The following is an 18,035-nucleotide window of genomic DNA, read 5'->3' as shown; positions in this document are numbered from 1 at the left end:
TGAAGATAATACATTTAAAACTCAGATTTATATTAAATGTTTTTTATAACCATGTCATGTGAATTTATTTAGAGAAAACATCTAAATGCTAACATTTGTTTATTCAAGAAATGTTATGTTAGAGAATATGATTATATGTGTACATACATGTCAGAGATGGTGAAGCCTTGGCACGTTTATTAGACAACTGTATACAAAAATTCATATGTGTGACCGAATCCAGACTAAAGTGTCATAATGAGATTGGCAGCATAAAACGTGTATTTCAAACATTGATTTTATTATGTGGTAAACAAACAGTAAATCACAAAAGAAAGACTTCAGCTGGGTTTTCACATTGCACATTTTCTTGCAAATTATTTTTGTCCATGCTGTAAATTATTTGGCAGTGAAAGCAAATCCAACAGGCTTCAAAAGAGATTTAAATGCAACATTTGCTTGCTATAATTCCTCTAATAAGGTAGTCCAGGTTTAGGTTATGATAATTTGTTTTATGACTAAATGTTTTCTCAGTTACCGTAAAAAAACTTTTAAAAACACAGTCAAATACAGCAATAAGAAAGGTATTAAAATTATTTACAACTCTGTAAAAAAGAAATATCACCATGCATGCTGCATAGTGTTTATTAATGGTTTGAGTTGACAGGGCACTCCCAACAGTAACATTCAATACAAATATACCAATACAAATATACAGAGTTCATTAGCGTTGAAAGTAATATGTCATTATAATAAGAGACATAAACGTAGATGGTCAGATAATATAACAGCTAATAAAATCAAGTCACATGTAAAAGTGTGATAAACCCCTATGAATTAATGGTAGACAAACAAAGGTATTAAAGCACCAACAAACGGACACAATCAAATGTATCTATACAGTAGAAGACATAGACAGAAAAGTGTTTTAATGTAAACAGTAATGAAGCCATACACACTCTGTATGTTTAGAAACACTTAAATCCATACAGCAAGACTTGAAATGTGAATGAATAAATATAACAAATATAATGCAATGGTTCTGCAAACCACCAATGTATAATTCAACATAAAACAGAGTAGAAATACACAAAGTTTAAATGAATAAGAGTAAAAATGTTTTCTCACTTGGCCCCTACACAGTCAGAGAAAATGGTTAAAAAATGTCCCTATAGCTGTCACTGGGACAGTATACCCAGTATAAAAAGTGAATTTTTACACCTAAAGAGCTTATATTAGTACCTCAAAGATGTGTTGGTACCAGGTGTATCAAAATTGTTCATATTAGTACCTTTATAAAGGGTGACAGCTTGGGAACGTTTGGCCATTTCTTCTGACACCGTATGATTCAAAGTCTGTTTATTAAAATTTACAACATGTTGTATTTTCCAATTTTGACCTGTGCAGTTTTGAATAACAAGACTGTAGAGTGAATCCTCTCCTTGTGCAATCTCAAGACATCTGCTTGTATTTTTATTTCTTATTTCTTGGCCCTAAAAATACAAGAGAGAGATAGATAAATAGATCGAATTTGTTTTTATAAAATATACAGCTAAAACCTTTGCTGATCTTATAATCCACTTCATCTGACTGCGATATAAAAGCTAACACAGCGCGACCATCACAACAGTAGCAGTAAGTGTCAGACTTGTGTCTCAAAGGTCCTGTTCTTTCTGTGTTTTTGAAGCTTTGATTGTGTTTACAGTGTGCAATATAACATGTGTTTGTACATTGTCATGTTGGAAGACCCAGCCTTGACCAATCTTCAATGCTCTAACTGAGAGAAGGAGGTTGTTCCCCAAAATCTCGCAATACATGGCTCAGGTCATCCTCTCCTTAATACAGTGCAGTCGCCCTGTCCCATGTGCAGATAAACACCCCCAAAGCATGATGCTACCACCCCCATGCTTCACAGTAGGAATGGTGTTCTTGGGATGGTACTCATCATCATTCTTCTTCCTCCAAACACGTTTAGTGGAATTATGACCAAAAAGTTATATTTTGGTCTCATCTGACCACATGATTTCTCCCATGACTCCTCTGGATCATCCAAATGGTCATTGGCAAATAAAGACGGGCCTGGACATGTGCTGGTTTAAGCAGGGGAACCTTCCGTCCCATGCATGATTTCAAACCATTACGTCTTAGTGTATTACCAACAGTAATCTTGAAAACGGTGGTCCCAGCTTTTTTTAGGTCATTGACCCGCTCCTCCCGTGTAGTTCTGGGCTGATTTCTCACCTTTCTTAGGATCATTGAGACCCCACGAGGTGAGATCTTGCATGGAGCCCCAGTCCAAGGGAGATTGACAGTCTTGTTTATCTTCTTCCATTTTCTAATGATTGCTCCAACAGTGGACCTTTTTTCACGAAGCTGCTTGCCAATTTCCCTGTAGCCATTTCCAGCCTTGTGGAGGTGTACAATTTTGTCTCTAGTGTCTTTGGACAGCTTTTTGGTCTTGGCCATGTTAGTAGTTGGATTGTTACTGATTGTATGGGGTGGACAGGTGTCTTCATGCAGCCAATGACCTCTAACAGGTGCATCTAATATAGGATAATAAATGGAGTGGAGGTGGACATTTTAAAAGCGGACTAACAGGTCTTTGAGGGTCAGAATTCTAGCTGATAGACAGGTGTTCAAATGCTTATTTGCAGCTGTATTATAAAAATTAATAGTTAAAAAATCATACATTGTGATTGCTTGATTTTTTTTTTTTTAAGATTATGTCTCTCACAGTGGACATGCACCTACGATGACAATTTCAGGCCCCTCCATGATTCCTAAGTGGGAGAACTTGCAAAATAGCAGGGTGTTCAAATACTTCTTTTTCTTACTGTATTTCAAGCCTTTATTTCTTCGTCATTGTGTCACACCCTAATCAGGTTTTTACATCAGAACACCTACAAAGGTTTACTATGTTGTTATTGATTCTATTGAAAGTCTAACGGAAGTGAAGTGTGGCGCACAAAAGCAGTTTGTTTGTTTATGTTGTTGTTGCTGACAATGTTGTCTGACATTTAAGACAATGTGGAAGCATACTCCAGCGGATTTCTGTGGAAGTGGGCGGGCCTAGCATGCAAGCGGTAAACTGATTGGCTAGTGCTCACCTTGAGATTTTAAATGTCCAAAAACCGACAAGCCTGTTTGGAAAAAGATGGGACATTTTTTTATAGAATTCATTTATAGAAAAGGTTTTGTTTCTATGTAAAGCTTCTGCCTTACTGTTTTGTTAATACATGAGTCATAAAATTACAGTTAAAACTCTGTTTGGCCCCCGAGAGTGTGGTTAATTTAGGTTGAACATATTTGAGTGGACCTGTAATGTGTTAGTGAAGAAGGACCTTCGCTTGTATGTATGTTATGTTGTGTTGTTTTTGTTTAATGAAGGTACTGTAGGCTATACAGTGGGAAGTATTTCCTCTGTACTGGTTAATGTGAATGGCAAGCATTTGACGCGCGTCAGAGGCAAAATCCGCTTCTTGTGGGAGGGGCAATTGCTATGCGGTTTTTTGTTTGCAAGATGACTGATGTTGATTGTGCATTTATCGAAAGAGTTACCAGTTTGTATTTGGTAACCTTACTATAGGGGGAAAATAAAAGGCCCAGGTCGATAAACGTCACGTGACTCAAAAGTGAAATGTGTATTACAACTTTCCAGGTTGCCCAATGTCCTCACTGACACTCTTCCAAGCAAGGTCCTTTTTATTCCTGTCTCATCTATAGAAATAAGAACTTGTGCCGTATAGCTCCGGGTGACTGCTTCGGACAATAACAAGCATTCCTTCAGGTTGAATGAGTGACTCCGGGCGAGGCTGCCTCCACAGCAGCAAGCAGGCTCCTGATTGGTTAACGCGGCGCAAAATTCCGCCAAAGTTCAAATTTTTTAACTTGGGCGTCAGCCGCAAATTCGCGTGAAACGCAAAATGCACAAAAAGCACAATTCGCGCAGAATGCAAATGAGGCTGAAACGCATCTTCCGCGTCGCGCAAAACGCCTCATTCATGCCGAAAGACCTCCAGACGCGCGTCAACGGGTCTTCACATTGACTTAACATTGAAATTACTTGCGGTTCACACCTCTACCACGGTTGGTGTAAATTCAGCATTGGGCTATGGATCCGCATGACATTTTCTTCACAGTCTGGTGTTGTTTTAAGTTAGGCTTATATTTAAATATTTTGTTTTAAGTGTATGGTCAATAAACAAAGGAATTAATAGAGATGGGCCCAAAAATAACAAAACGTCCTCCCGTTTGTCACGCCCCACTTATAATGTTCCCATTTCCCAACAATGGGCCCCGCCCCACACTTTGAGAAACGCTGACTTAATTTATAGAGTAAGTTCACATAATTTTTATTTTGAAACCTAAATTTAAGTAGAGATAACATTACACTTCATGCATCCCAACTTAAATGAGTCAAAGCAACAATATGACTTGACATAGTCAAGTGTAATAAGCAAAATCATATTTATACGGTATGAAATGTTTGAAAGATAAGTTCAGGCAATATGTTTCACAGTTCAAAGAGCAACAAAATCTGAATGCTTTGTAATTGCTACAGTATAGCTCTATAAAACAGATCATGTTTGTTTAACAATTGAATGTAAATTGAGTGAACATAACACTTCATGTGTGCTAAACATAACTGAGACAAAGCAACTTAAAGACATAATGAAGCTGAATCAACAAAGATATGTTGGTGTGAAGTTGTCCATGCTAATGATGTGTTTTTGTATTCTCTTATGTATTTGGGTGTACAGCACTTTGTTACAACATCCTGTTGTTGAAAATGTGCTCTATAAATATACTACTACTACTACTACTACTACTACTACTACTACTACTACTACTACTACTACTACTACTACTACTTACTACTACTTACTACTACTACTTACTACTACTTACTACTACTTACTACTACTACTTACTACTACTTACTACTACTACTACTACTACTACTACTACTACTACTACTACTACATCAAAGCAACAATATGACTTGACTTAGTCTAGTGTCAACAAATCATTTTTTACAGTGTAGGAAAATACATGGTGTGCATTTTCAGACAAATCAATGGCACTGACATATTTTAAGATCCGTCAATGCAAGTTATTTTGACAGTTCGAACATGTGTCTTAGTTTTGGACTAGCCGTAAGCCTTGTCTGTAAAACTGCGGATAAGATTAATAAATAAATAAATCACAGTACCGTACCTGGGTAAAGCTCCACTCTATATGAAGTCCTTCCTCTTTGGCTTGTTTACAGTCAAGTAATGTTGGCTTGTTTCCAGAGCCAGAATCCAGTAGACACCGGTTAGAACTGTAAATGTGAGATTTGATGCCTCCAACATGAATTTCCCCATTACGGCTGTAGGTACAATGCTGTAAGAGACAATAAAATGAATGCTTCACTCTTAATGCACTTATTCTGCTTAAATGTGCATGTACATAGATTCTTAGAAAACGCTATTAAACTATATTATGATGTGACCCAGTCTGTGAAAATCCAGCTAAAGTCATTTTATTGTGATTTACAGTTATCTACAGTACATAACTCATCCTAATGTAAAAAACATTCTTTAAAAACATAACCTTGATATCTTTAATATTGACTGAGTAAGGTCATGTCAAAAATTAAAAATCGATGTGAAACAATCAGTGAAATGAAACTTTAATGCCCCTTGATGTCATATTTAGATGATGAGACTTTAGCTTGGATTTAACATAAAGGGTCACATGTTATACGGTTGTTTCATTATAATCCTTCATACATTACCTGAGGAACATAATTATGACAACTATAAAGAATTGGTACGCTTCCAGGTACAGGTCCTTGATCAATGCAGAAGTTTTCTTGTAGGTCGTTCTTTAACTGTTATGTGAATAAACATTTAGAGATTGAAAAGGGGAAGTTAAAATATTAATACATTCTAATGAACTGACATGTCTTTGTATGATATTTGTCTGCGATAGGCACCCTGAAGTAACATCAAAATATTGAAGATGACATTCTGCTGGTTTTTCTAGGCAGTGATTACCCACCCTGTTTCTGGAAAACTACCCTCATGCCTACTTTAAATCCAACCATGCTTCACCACCCATACCTGCCTCTGATTTTTGAGATGCCATAAAAAGCTTGAATAGCAGGTTCAGGTGTGTTTGACTGGGGTTGGAGGTAAAATAGATTTCCAGGAACAGGGTTGGTGATCATTGTCTTAGAGCTGGACGACTTAGTCAAACCTCATCTCCTCGGTCCTTGTTTAAAGGAACACGCCCACATTTTGGGAGTTGGGCTTGTTCGCCGTATCCCCCAGAGTTAGATAAGTCCATACATACCTCTCTCATCTCCGTGCGTGCTGTAACTCTGTCTGACGCAGGTCCCCGCTGGCTTGGCTTGGCACGGGGACTGGAGGTGGGTGGCTCCGGCTAGCATGCTGCTCCCAATGAGTGACAAAATAACGCGATCATTTTCCTATTTATGTGTTGTGATTTGTATAGTCAAACCGTGTACAAATAACAAGGTGATATGAGACTCAGCGATCTTTTAACAGTATACATACTGAGAACTATATTCTCTGAAGACGAAGCACTGCTGCATGGGCGGAGTGATTTGCACAATTCTGACCAAACTCTCTGCTCCTCACCAGGGGCTTCTCGTGTGCTGCTAGCAGATCACTCCGCCCATGCAGCAGTGCTTCGTCTTCAGAGAATATAGTTCTCAGTATGTATACTGTTAAAAGATCGCTGTGTCTCATATCACCTTGTTATTTGTACACGGTTTGACTATACAAATCACAACACATAAATAGGAAAATGATCGCGTTATTTTGTCACTTATTGGGAGCAGTATGCTAGCTAAAGCCACCCACTTCCAGTCTTTGTGCTAAGCTAAGCTAGCGGGGGCTGCGTCAGACAGAGTTACAGCACGCACGGAGATGAGAGAGGTATGTATGGACTTATCTAACTCTGGGGGATACGGTGAATAAGCTAAATTCCCAAAATGTGGGCGTGTTCCTTTAAGCTACTTGAGGTTATCTTAAGGTTATCTTCTGGTTATCCATTTGGATACCTCTGATCAATTCTTTATTCAGTTCAGTGTACTGTAATTCTCCTTGTACCATCACTACCTATTCATAATCGTCTTTTCAACATTCACTCTTCCACCTGCTTTGCATAAATTGGGGTGGATAACTATTACATACCTCATTGTTCATCATTTTGCCATTTATTTTTTTCTTAGTTTTATTTAGAGTGCACATGTGTAAAAAAAACTTCCAACTTATTTTCAAAACAAGACCAACAACACTTCAAACACCTGAAAACTATTCTCACCACTCTTCTTGCAGAGACTGAGGTCTCCAAAACTCTTCCTTATACTCAGGCCCACCACCTGTCCTCTTGAACCAACCCACTCTTCTGCTACAAGCAGAACTCAAACACATTGTAAACAGATCCATTACTACAGGAAGCGTCTCCACCTTATTCAAGCAGGCTTGGGTAACCCCACTTTTCAAAACCAACACTTGACACTTCAGCATTTAGCAACTGTAGACCAGTCTCACACCTACTGGATAGTCAGCATTCACTGGTTTTGCACTTAGTTAGTTTAACTCATATCTCACAGACAGATCATTCAAATTATAATGGAGAGGAGTGGCATCCAGGTCACAACAGCTGACCACTGGGGTTCCCCAGGGAAATAATTTTGATGCTTACCACACCATAACCCAATATGTTCTCCCAGGTGTCCAGCTGTGGATAAACATTTTCCAGGTACCATTTAAAGGGTTTACATTTGAGTTTCTCTCGTAACTTTTTTCGCTCTGTCACATCTCCAATGTCAATCCCATGATCCTATAGGGAAGAAATTAATTAATTTCTCAATCCAGGTTTAGGGAGGACTTATCTTTACTTAAATAAATGGTGCTTTGCCTCTGTCTTTTACTAACCTTCAATGGTAGATTCCAGGCAATATTCACATTTGATTTATATTCATCCATCCATATTTCAGCCACCCTCAGGGCATTTCGAATCATGTGCGGTCTGAGATCTCGTGAATAGGGCTTATGTGCTCTTTCTATGTGCGCTATCTTGGAACACGGCACCACTTCAATACTCCCACCACAAAGCCAGACCTGATATAATATCAAAGGGTATTTAATATCAAATATTGAACCAATTGTGACCCTGTCTATAAAATCTAGGCTAAAGTCTACCTAAATATGAATCACATTTTCAATCATTGATTTCATCATCATTTTTTTTTATATAACATGACCTTTTTCAGTCAATATTAAAGATGCACTGTCAGAAATAAAAATAGGCCTAAGCTGTCACTGAGGAAGTCCCATTTAAAAAGGTTCTAATATAGACCATTTTTGGTAGAGATATGTATACATTTGGTACCATTTGGATGTACTCATATTAATTCTTTAGATGCAAAGGTTTAGTTTATGAAAGGTTACAGACACAGAGAAGCTAGGAACCATTTTTTTGGTAGGATTTTTTCACCAAATGTTTTTACATTATGTAGGATGATTTATGTAGAAAACCACACAAAAAAATTCACAGACAGAGTGGCATTTCAAATATTAACCCTTCACACATATTACTGTTTCAGCTCCACAATATAAAGTATAACTTACACGTATTCCTAGTTCAACATTCTCTCCTCCATAAATTTCCATTCCTTCATCCAAAACACCAATTTCTCCCAAGAACTGACGATCGGCGACAAGGATTCCCATTACAGAGGGACTCCTAACAATGCAGAGAAACAAAACTGGAATCTGATGTGGATCCTGATTTTGTCGAATAATAAAATACTGGGTATGTTTAATGATTTAACATGTTTCAACACCTTTGATGTCTGTATAATGTATATCACAGTCATAGGCAGAGTTGGGGGGGGGGGGCTGTCCCCAAGACTAGAGCCAATTATGATTTTTTTCTCAGCTATTAGTGAAACCAAAGTATAAGAATTTATATATTTTATTTGTCTAATCATAATATTTTAGGTAGACGGAGTAACTTATGGCTAAAATAGTTTTAATTCTTTTAAAACATATTTAAAAACTCTCTCGTTAATCTCAAAGTATTGCAGTACGCTTGTTTGCCCACAAGCACAAACGCAAAACTCTGCCTATGATCACAGTTTTAACCGGTATTAAACCAGTGGACAATGAGGGGACCTTAAAGTCAAAAAGTTTGATATCCAGTGGTTTAGAAGAAGGAGTGTTTATGTCTACGTCACTTACTTTCCAGGTTCTGATGGGTCATTAAGTTTATACCATTCTGGACGGAATGTTTCATACATGCACCAAAGGGCCCAGTCAAACGCATGAGCCGATGGCAGATACTGAACAACATCCAGGGTGTCAAATTTGATCTTATCGAACACTGGCGACAACACTATTGTCCTGTCTGCTTTGATTCTTGCAAGGAGCGGCTCTGCCCTATAGAGCAAAAAAGTGATCCAATGTAATAGGAATGTTTTAAAAAGATCTAATCTAACATGTAATGGTATTGCTTACCATTGCTCATGAACCTCAATGTGGGCATCCAAAATGGCTACCACTTGGCCTGTTGCCGCCTCCCAGCCTGAGATTCTCGCCTTCGCAAGACCCATCTGCCTTGTGTGTCTCACCTTCTTAAGTAAACCAGGCTTATCTTTATTAATTTGATCAATATATTCATCCAGAGCCAACTGCAGATCAACTGTCAGGAAAAATATAATTAGACCACATTTACAGTATTGTGCAAAAGTCTTAGTCCATCATGCCACCAATAGATTTGGTGTTTCTGCAATGGTATATTGACTGTAATTATTTCTCAGTCTCTTTATTAGAATACAACCAAAAACGTTTTAAAAACTGAATAAAATTTTAACCCTGGTAAGTATGAACAGTGTGAAACAGATAACCCAGGATTCTGTTAACCTGGGGTTTAGAATAACCCAGAGTTAACAATTTCAGGTGTGAAAAGCTCTTTCAAGTGTCAAGTATTACACAGGATCTCTTAAACCTAAATGAAATGAAACCCTAAATTCTAATTATAATCTAAGGACCTCAGTAACCTCAAAAGAGTTCAAGATGGGCTTAGTGCCAAGAGAGGTAAATACTAACTTTTACCTGAAGAAACTACTTTGTTCTGAAAAAAAATCCTGTATTTTCTTTTTGTATCTTAATAAAGAGACGTTTTATCAACAGCTACCAATAAACATAAAATAATGTTATGAATTCCATAAAAGACATTTAGGGCTAAAGTAATTTGGTACCTATTCATGAATATGAAATTGTCCAAAGGGGATCGCACACCGGCCGCGCAGCGCCGCGCCGCGCCGTTCTAAAAAATCAAACACATTGTTTTCTATGAGTATACACACACTGGCGCCGCCAGGTGGCGCCTGTCCGCGCCGCCCAGCTGTGACGCAGGAAGTTGCTCAAATCCCTGTTGCGCCACACAGCGCCACTCACATAGTTTAACATTAAATAACATCATATTTGTCCTAAATCATTAACGATTAACATTGGCTACTAACGTATATTTTGCATTTCGAAGTAGACGCTATCTGACGAAGCTTACGCTATTTAGTGTGCACTTCTGGTTTACAATACCTCAGAGTTTTTCCTAGACGCGATGCTGAGCTGCGCGGCCAGTGTGCGATCCCCTTAATATTTGTTAATAGCACATGTTGATGATAGAAATAGCTATTGTAAGTAAAGATTGTAAGCAAAACAAACCATTGGAGCTGTAGTCATCAACCAAGATGATGTCCTTTAGTAGATGAGAAGGCGTTCTGTCAATGATGCTGCAGACAGCCCTCTGTATGATTGACAGAGCCTCATTAAAATAAACCAAAACCACACTGATGGTAGGTAAGTCTTTAGGGTAGATCTTCCCAGCACACCTGCATTTTTGAACATTTGAAATGAGTTTAGAATAATATGAGTTGCAATATTTAACTTTTAAGAATACAATCTAAAAAAAACCTGAGGTTAATCTGTGAACCAATACCATCAGAACACACTACACTTAAATCTCACATCTGTTTCTCCTCTTTCTCTCCGCTGACCGACACTGAAGTCCACCCCACCACCTAGACCCAATTCCCACTCCTCTCTTACAGGCCATTTCGGATACACTTGCACCGACACTCACACACATCATCCTCACCTCCATGCTTACCATTAAATTTCCATCCACATTTAAACAGGCCCTTTTCACGCCACTGCTTCAAAAAGCCACACTCAACCCCTCTTTCACTGACAGTTATAGACCTGTCTCACTCCTTCCATTCATTGCCAAAACACTTAAAAGAGCAGTTTTCAATCAGGTATCTTCCTTTCTATTATTGAATAACCTACTTGATAACAAGCAGTCAGGATTTAAATGCAAGCACTCCGAAACAGCACTGCTGTCGGTCATGGAAGCATTACGACTAGCGAAGGCGGAATCCAAACCCTCGGTTATGATTCTGCTAGACCTGTCGGCAGCCTTTGACACAATGAACCATCAGACCTTTTCGTCACTAGGGATCACTGGTACTCCTCTTCAATGGTTTAGATCCGATAGATCCTTCAGGGTATCATGAAGGGGAAGGTTGTCCACAGCCCACCAGATGCTCACTGGTGTTCCCCAGGGATCAGTGCTTGGTCCACTACTTTTCTCCATTTACACAACATCCTAATGACCTATCATACAGGCGCATGGCTTATCCTACCACTGCTATGCTGATGACAGCCAAATCTTCTCATTTCACCCAGACAATACCACCATAGCAGCACGCATTACTGCCAAGTTTGAAATTAAAACAATTTGCCAAAATATGGTTTTACACGTCTATATAGTATACTATAAATAAAAACAATTATTTTACCTCCATTTAAAACGTTATACATTTCGCAAAGGAGGATTTTCAGCACTTTGTTGAAAATCACCCGTCCAGTCCGCAATTTTTTTGAAGCTGATACCGGTCCACGGTGTAAAAAAGGTTGGGGACCCCTGCGGAGATTCAACTGGGCAACACAATTACTCCTTCCAAAAGTCCCAGAAACCTCAGGGTAATCTTTGATGACCAAATGTCCTTCACTGAGTACAGTGAAGTTCATGTCGATTTGCATCAGTATCAGGAAGATATGCCCATTCCTTAAGGAGCATGCTGGACAACTCCTGATCCAAGCCTTGGTAATCTCTAGGTTGGACTACTAATCTCCCCTTGCTGGTCTTCCTGCACAGAGCATCAAACCACTCCAACATCGGCATACTTTCACACTTTCCTGCATTCCTACACCCCACCCAGAACCTTATGTTTAGCAAAGGAGCGGCGCCTTGTCTTGCCTTCACAAAAGGGAACTGAATCATGCTCCCGCTCATTTTCATTCACTACTCTCTGCTGGTGGAATCATCTTCCTTCCTTATCTTTTCTAAATTTACTTGACAAATTGATACTGACTAGACACTCATCTTCTATCTAAAAAACCCCTTTAACTAACTCTCTTTCTCTCTCAACAGGTATTGTTTCGGAATTGTGAAAACTTGTAACGTGGTATAGGCAAGGCAAGTTTATTTGTATAGCACATATCATAAACAGAGGTCATTCAAAGTGCATTACATAGAAATGAGAAAACAATAATACAAAAGGTATAAGCACCTCTTGTATTATTGCCTCTTTATGACAAATCGCTTGATTGTTTCCTTATCTTTGTAAGTCGCTTTGGATAAAAGTGTCTCCTAAATGTAAATGAAATCAAACTAAAGTCTCATAATTTAAAGGGATAGTTTGGCCAAAAACTATATTAAACCCATGATTTTCTCACCTCCAAGCTGTCCGAGTTGCATACGTCCATCGTTTTTCAGACAAACACATTTTCGAATATTTTAGAAAATATTTTAGATCTTTCAGTTGATTAAATGTTAGGGGGTCCACACATAGTCCACGACCCTCAAGTCCAAAAAAAGTGCGTCCATCCTTCACAAATTATATCCAAACAGCTCCAGGATGATAAATAAAGGTCTTTTGAGGGTAATCCGTGAGGTGTTATTGTAGAAAATCCATATTTAGAGTTTTATTGATGGAATTAACTACCTTCCGGTAGCGCCGCCATCCCAGTCGCGTCCGCACTCAGGATGAGCGCTTACGCAGCCTACGGAGGTTTCTCTGCTGCTGCTCTGTGCCCCCGCCCTCCGAAATTGTCATACGTCACTAAGTGCGTACACTACGCTAATACTCTCTCCTGAATACAGAGGAGTCCAAGATGGCGGCGCTATCGGAAGGTATTTATTTTCGTTAATAAAGTTTTAAATATGGATATTTCCACAACAACACCGCGTGGATTACCTTCAGAAGACCTTTGTTCATCATTCTGGAGCCGTTTGGATTTAATTTGTAAAGGATGGACGCACTTTTTTTGGACTTGAAGGTCGTGGACTATGGGTGGACCCCGTAACATTACATTTAATCAACTGAAAGATCTAAAATATTTTCTAAAATATCCGAAAAAGTGTTTGTCTGAAAAACGATGGACACATGCAACTCGGACAGCCCGGGGGCGAGCAAATCATGGGTTCAACATCGTTTTTGACCGAACTATCCCTCCAATGATAAGACAAAGGAGCATCAAAGTTTGATTTGAATTGTCAGTTTTACATTGATTGCAATCTTTGATATGATCTTACTCGGTCAATATTAAAGATATCAGGTTATTACACAGAATATTGTTTACATGACTTTATGCAACAGTGAATATAAGACTAGCTGGGTTTTCACAGACTGTAGGGTGTCACGTTCCTGTCTGTGTCCATTACATGTTTTAAGTTTTACCTTCCTAGATTAGTCATCCTCAGTTAGTCATCATCCTCTGTTTATGTGTTTAATCGTCAACACCTACTTGTCATTAATTATCTTGTTTAGAGCTCTTTAAGGCCCTGTTTACACATACATGGCTATTTTAAAAATGTTCCCTTCATTTGCGCCCTTAGTTTACACGCAAACGGAGAACTGGCCTCTGAATCTGATTCATTTTAAACACTCCGGCAAGAGTGGAGATTTGGAAAATCTTTGGTTACACAGTGGCATGTAAACTGAGACAAACGAATGTTTAGGCAGCCAACATCACAGTATATACGCCAGAGCTCGCACCTATGCAAAAATGCGACCTTGTTCAAAAGAGGAACAGAAAGTGATTCATTGCTGTTTTCAGGATTCTGATTGGCTTACGTGGGCTTGAGCTTCTCGTTACACAGCCACCTAGAAGTTTGGCATGCTCTTGATGGTATATATGAAAGGTTTGGTTCCAAAACGCGATAAATGCAATTTTTTTAAAAATGAGTTACTGCCAGAATCAGTATTATATCAGGTGAGTATTTAAAAGTAAATTCTTAATTTTACACAAAATCCAATATCCGCCGTTATTCTGTCATCTTTTCTCCCTTTTTTCCCAAAACGCGATAAACGCCACTCCCCCTTTTCTACAGAATGCAATAAATCCACTCCACAGATTACAGCGCACCATTCCACGCATTCTAAACAAACAATGGCGGCGCGTTGAGTACACGGAATCCTAGTTTTCCTCATCTACTTTGTACTTCTTGATCAACAAACAAACAAAAACAAAATATTACTTTAATGGCATTGATAAACCTGTGATGGCTTTCTGTGACGGGAAAGAAACGTAAGCCATCAACATCTCATAATTTACACGAGAGGCACTCGGGAGATGGGTGCTTATCTCCCGACAGCATCAAGTTTTTGTCATAATAACACATTGACCCCAGGGGATCTTATGAAAAACTTTCCATAATTTTACTCAAAGTCAATGAAAATCGAGCAGGACCAAAACATTTTGCTGATCGCTGTGAAAAATGTTAAGTGACGACGTTAAGTATAACCGAAGCAATGACAGTGTTCTTAATATGACAAAGTAAGTGTTTTGATTAATGTTTATTTTTTTAATCAGTGTGTACAACTGTTGAACTAAATGAATGTAAAATGGGAAAGATGAATGCACATTTATACAGGCTATTGATTCAACAGATTTATAGCATTTTGGAAAAAAACTTGTCATGGATATATTGCATGTTGTGGAAAAATAATTTGTTTTTATAATAAATCTTTGAAAATCAAGTTATGGATTTGAATTATTTATGTTTTAATAACCTAAACATGCTATGTGAACGTTTGTAACAGAAAATTGTGGTTTTCATCTTTCTTGAAAACACGTTTTTACCTAAATTTGTCCAAATGGATTTATTGCGTTTTGGAACCAAACTCTTCATATATATACATGGGTACGTGTCAATGAACACTTTTCTGAAAACTGACATGTGTGCACGAAGTATAAAGCTCACGTGTAAACGTGCTTGTTTCAGCCGGTCTCGTGTCAGTGAGTAGAGTGTGTTCGTCCAGTGTTGTGTATTCATCCAGCATTTGTCAGTAAAGTTTATACGTTATATATATGGATACTACTTGTCTTCGTCTTCTTACCTCCCACAATTTGTGACACAGGGGTGTTTTAGAAATAAATAAAGTAGTTGGGATTTGGTGGAGGCACAAAGCTAGTAACAAACTAAACACTGTAAAAAGTGAAAGCTGGAATAATTTAAAAATGACTTCAATTGGTAACACCTTACATTTTTTACTTGAAACATTTTAGCTTACAGAAAAGCTTACATTTTGTAGGTTTTACGAATTTAAGTAAGTTTTGAATTGAAAAATTTTAGATTTTTTCACTTAAAGTAACAAAAAAGCAGACAAAAGCACGCACATCAATCTGAATCTCTAGACCAGCCCTCTTTTTTTAGAGTCATTTGCACAAGCTACATTGTGTGTATCTTTAGATGTTCAGACTGATTTACTATAATTTAAAGTTGTTGTTTTTTTCAAGTCACTTTTTCGTTATTTTGATAACAAATTTTCATTTGCACTACTACATCACTGCAAATAGTTTTCACCTGCATAAGTCATCTGCCCTTATTTATATTTCAATGTCTTTTAATCCAGGTGCATGACAGGCAGTGTTACATAAATCTGGGCATAAATAAACAGAAATAAGTTACCTGTGGTCTCGAGTGTCAGGGATTGTTCGGTTTAATGGTAATCTGTTACTCAAGAACACATTGTATCCATAATCCTGAAAGAGCTTTTCTGCTTGTATCTGTTCTTTCTCTGAAAGTTCATTTCCCCACGAACTGAAGAGTTGTGATTGTGGATACAATTTCTTAACTTTCATTGTTGTTTTCTGCTCCACATGAGATTCTTTCACTTTTTCCTTTTTAACCTCTATAGATTCGACTAAAATAAAATATCAAATAAGGTTTACAAATGAGAAGTCTTTACATTTTAACAAGAATAATATTTATCAATATGTCTCAAAATCTATAGTACCAGACAAATTTCTAGCAAGAAACCAATATCATAACACAATATTTATCACATATACAACAAAATATTAAGAATGTTTGCAATATAAACCAATTTAGAGGACATTTTAGTAAATGTTAGGCTATGTAATTTAGTCAACATATTGCATAGTAGTATACAGCCAGTGAAGTGTCATAAACTCACCTATTTTATAAACTTGATTTTCTATTCTCTTTAGTCTTGTTAGGACTTCCAGATATTTTGGTCTTTGTATCTTATCATTGGACCCCTCCTGATGTCTAAAAAATGCTAAATACATTAAAGAGTAGACTGTGAGACATAAAACTAAAACACCGACCCTTGCAACAATCCGCATTTTAAATCTTTCCTGACGTTTGTGATTCACGCTTATTGTAAGAGGACCTGTTTATAAGGGTGGCTGTCTGCAGGTGGAGTTGTCTGTTAATCTGAATATCTGATATAAGACTTGGGAGTGGTTTAAAATAAATCGTATTGTCAGGGAGCTAGTCAAAGTTGACACATTTGAACAAGTAACCTTGGGCCGGTTTCAGAAAGGAGTTTAAGTGAAACCCCCTACTATGAAATGAGGGGAAACTCTGGGTTCCTGTAGATGATGATGTTGCATTCATTTGTAAGTATCTACATTTATGTTTGGAGAGGATTATGAGACTCAGAATGGATTTTTGTCATATCCATTTGCATTTTTTAAGCAGAATCAATTTTCTTGCATTCATTTTTTATTTCAATCCGTAAATGACTATCAACCTTTGTGGCGTGCTCTTACATCTGACAAATACATTCATCAGAGCCGTTGGTATAGTTGTATCACAGACTGTGTCTCAAATACGATTTATGGCCCCTAGATTTATGGACCCCTGTCAATCAAAATTGTACACACTAATTAAAAATATTATGTCAACAGGTTCTGCGCAGTAATCTCAACAAACCATAATTTAGTTCATTTTACAAAAGAAGTTTAAGTTAACTTAACAAACCTTAGTAGAGTCAACAAACAACAATTGAGTTAATTGTACATGAATAATTAAATTAATGATGACAAAAAAATTGAATAATGCCATTTTATAAACTCCACCCCCTTTAATTAGGATTTAATAAGTCCATAATACCGAATCAACAATCAGAGTGCAGCTGCTCAATACAACTCCTCATACAGACTTTTTTTATTTACAGTTTACATATCACAAACATATTTGAAATGCAATGTTACATTCCAAACTAAACCGTTTCTTTGTTTGTTTTGTCAGAACAAGTTCATTGACTCATTCTTGGCCACTTATCACACACACACACACACCTATCTAATGGTGCTACACTTCTGCAAGAGTGTGCCAGAAAAACAATAACCACAACTGCAAAATCCAATGAGATGCAAGTCTGTATTGGTTTTTATTAACCTGTTACTTTTATGCAACAATGTTATGTTGGCTGAACAAATAATTTTTAGGGAAAGCTAAACAGACATTTTTTGTTGAATGAACTAGATTAAATTAAGTTCACATTTTTAAATTTTTTTTTTTTTAAGTAATCGGGGCATGAAAGGATAAAGTAAAATTGGCAAAAGTGAAAGTTTTTTTGAGTGCACGTCAGACAGTTTTGGGCGTCATTTTAGCTGTCAATCCAGTTTAACAGTCATTTTAATGAGTTGTTAAAC

At 37.5% G+C, this 18,035-nt stretch overlaps 2 protein-coding genes across 2 annotated transcripts in view; one reads left to right on the top strand and one right to left on the bottom strand.

Moving 5' to 3' along the window:
* Window positions 1-18,035, top strand: part of smc1b (structural maintenance of chromosomes 1B) — a 45,916-nt gene that overhangs the window by 6,115 nt on the left and 21,766 nt on the right. The gene's annotated exons all lie outside the window — the stretch shown is intronic.
* On the bottom strand, window positions 770-16,769 carry LOC129433614 (probable polypeptide N-acetylgalactosaminyltransferase 8). The gene is made up of 11 exons (XM_073868639.1): window positions 16,547-16,769; window positions 16,039-16,273; window positions 10,725-10,891; window positions 9,516-9,699; window positions 9,240-9,437; window positions 8,628-8,742; window positions 7,932-8,117; window positions 7,699-7,836; window positions 5,759-5,854; window positions 5,197-5,364; window positions 770-1,472 (listed from the first exon to the last, which is right to left on the bottom strand). Exons 1-11 carry the CDS (start codon window positions 16,716-16,718, stop codon window positions 1,215-1,217), a joined length of 1,917 nt encoding a protein of 638 aa, XP_073724740.1. The 5' UTR covers window positions 16,719-16,769; the 3' UTR covers window positions 770-1,214.

This window comes from Misgurnus anguillicaudatus, chromosome 6 (genome assembly GCF_027580225.2).
Source record: "Misgurnus anguillicaudatus chromosome 6, ASM2758022v2, whole genome shotgun sequence".
Taxonomy (NCBI): Eukaryota; Metazoa; Chordata; class Actinopteri; order Cypriniformes; family Cobitidae; genus Misgurnus; species Misgurnus anguillicaudatus.
Note: the sequence above shows the minus strand (reverse complement) of the source record. Positions and strands in the feature narration are given on the sequence as shown.

Bases quoted from the DNA above. Each gene is read 5' to 3' on its own strand.
- LOC129433614 (XM_073868639.1), bottom strand. From the start codon at position 16,718: ATGCGGATTGTTGCAAGGGTCGGTGTTTTAGTTTTATGTCTCACAGTC. The intron at 10,892-16,038 runs GTAACTTATTTC...TCAAAAATGCAG, and splicing joins CCTGACACTCGAGACCACAG to GTGTGCTGGGAAGATCTACC. The intron at 9,438-9,515 runs GTAAGCAATACC...TTTGCTCTATAG, and splicing joins ATTGAGGTTCATGAGCAATG to GGCAGAGCCGCTCCTTGCAA.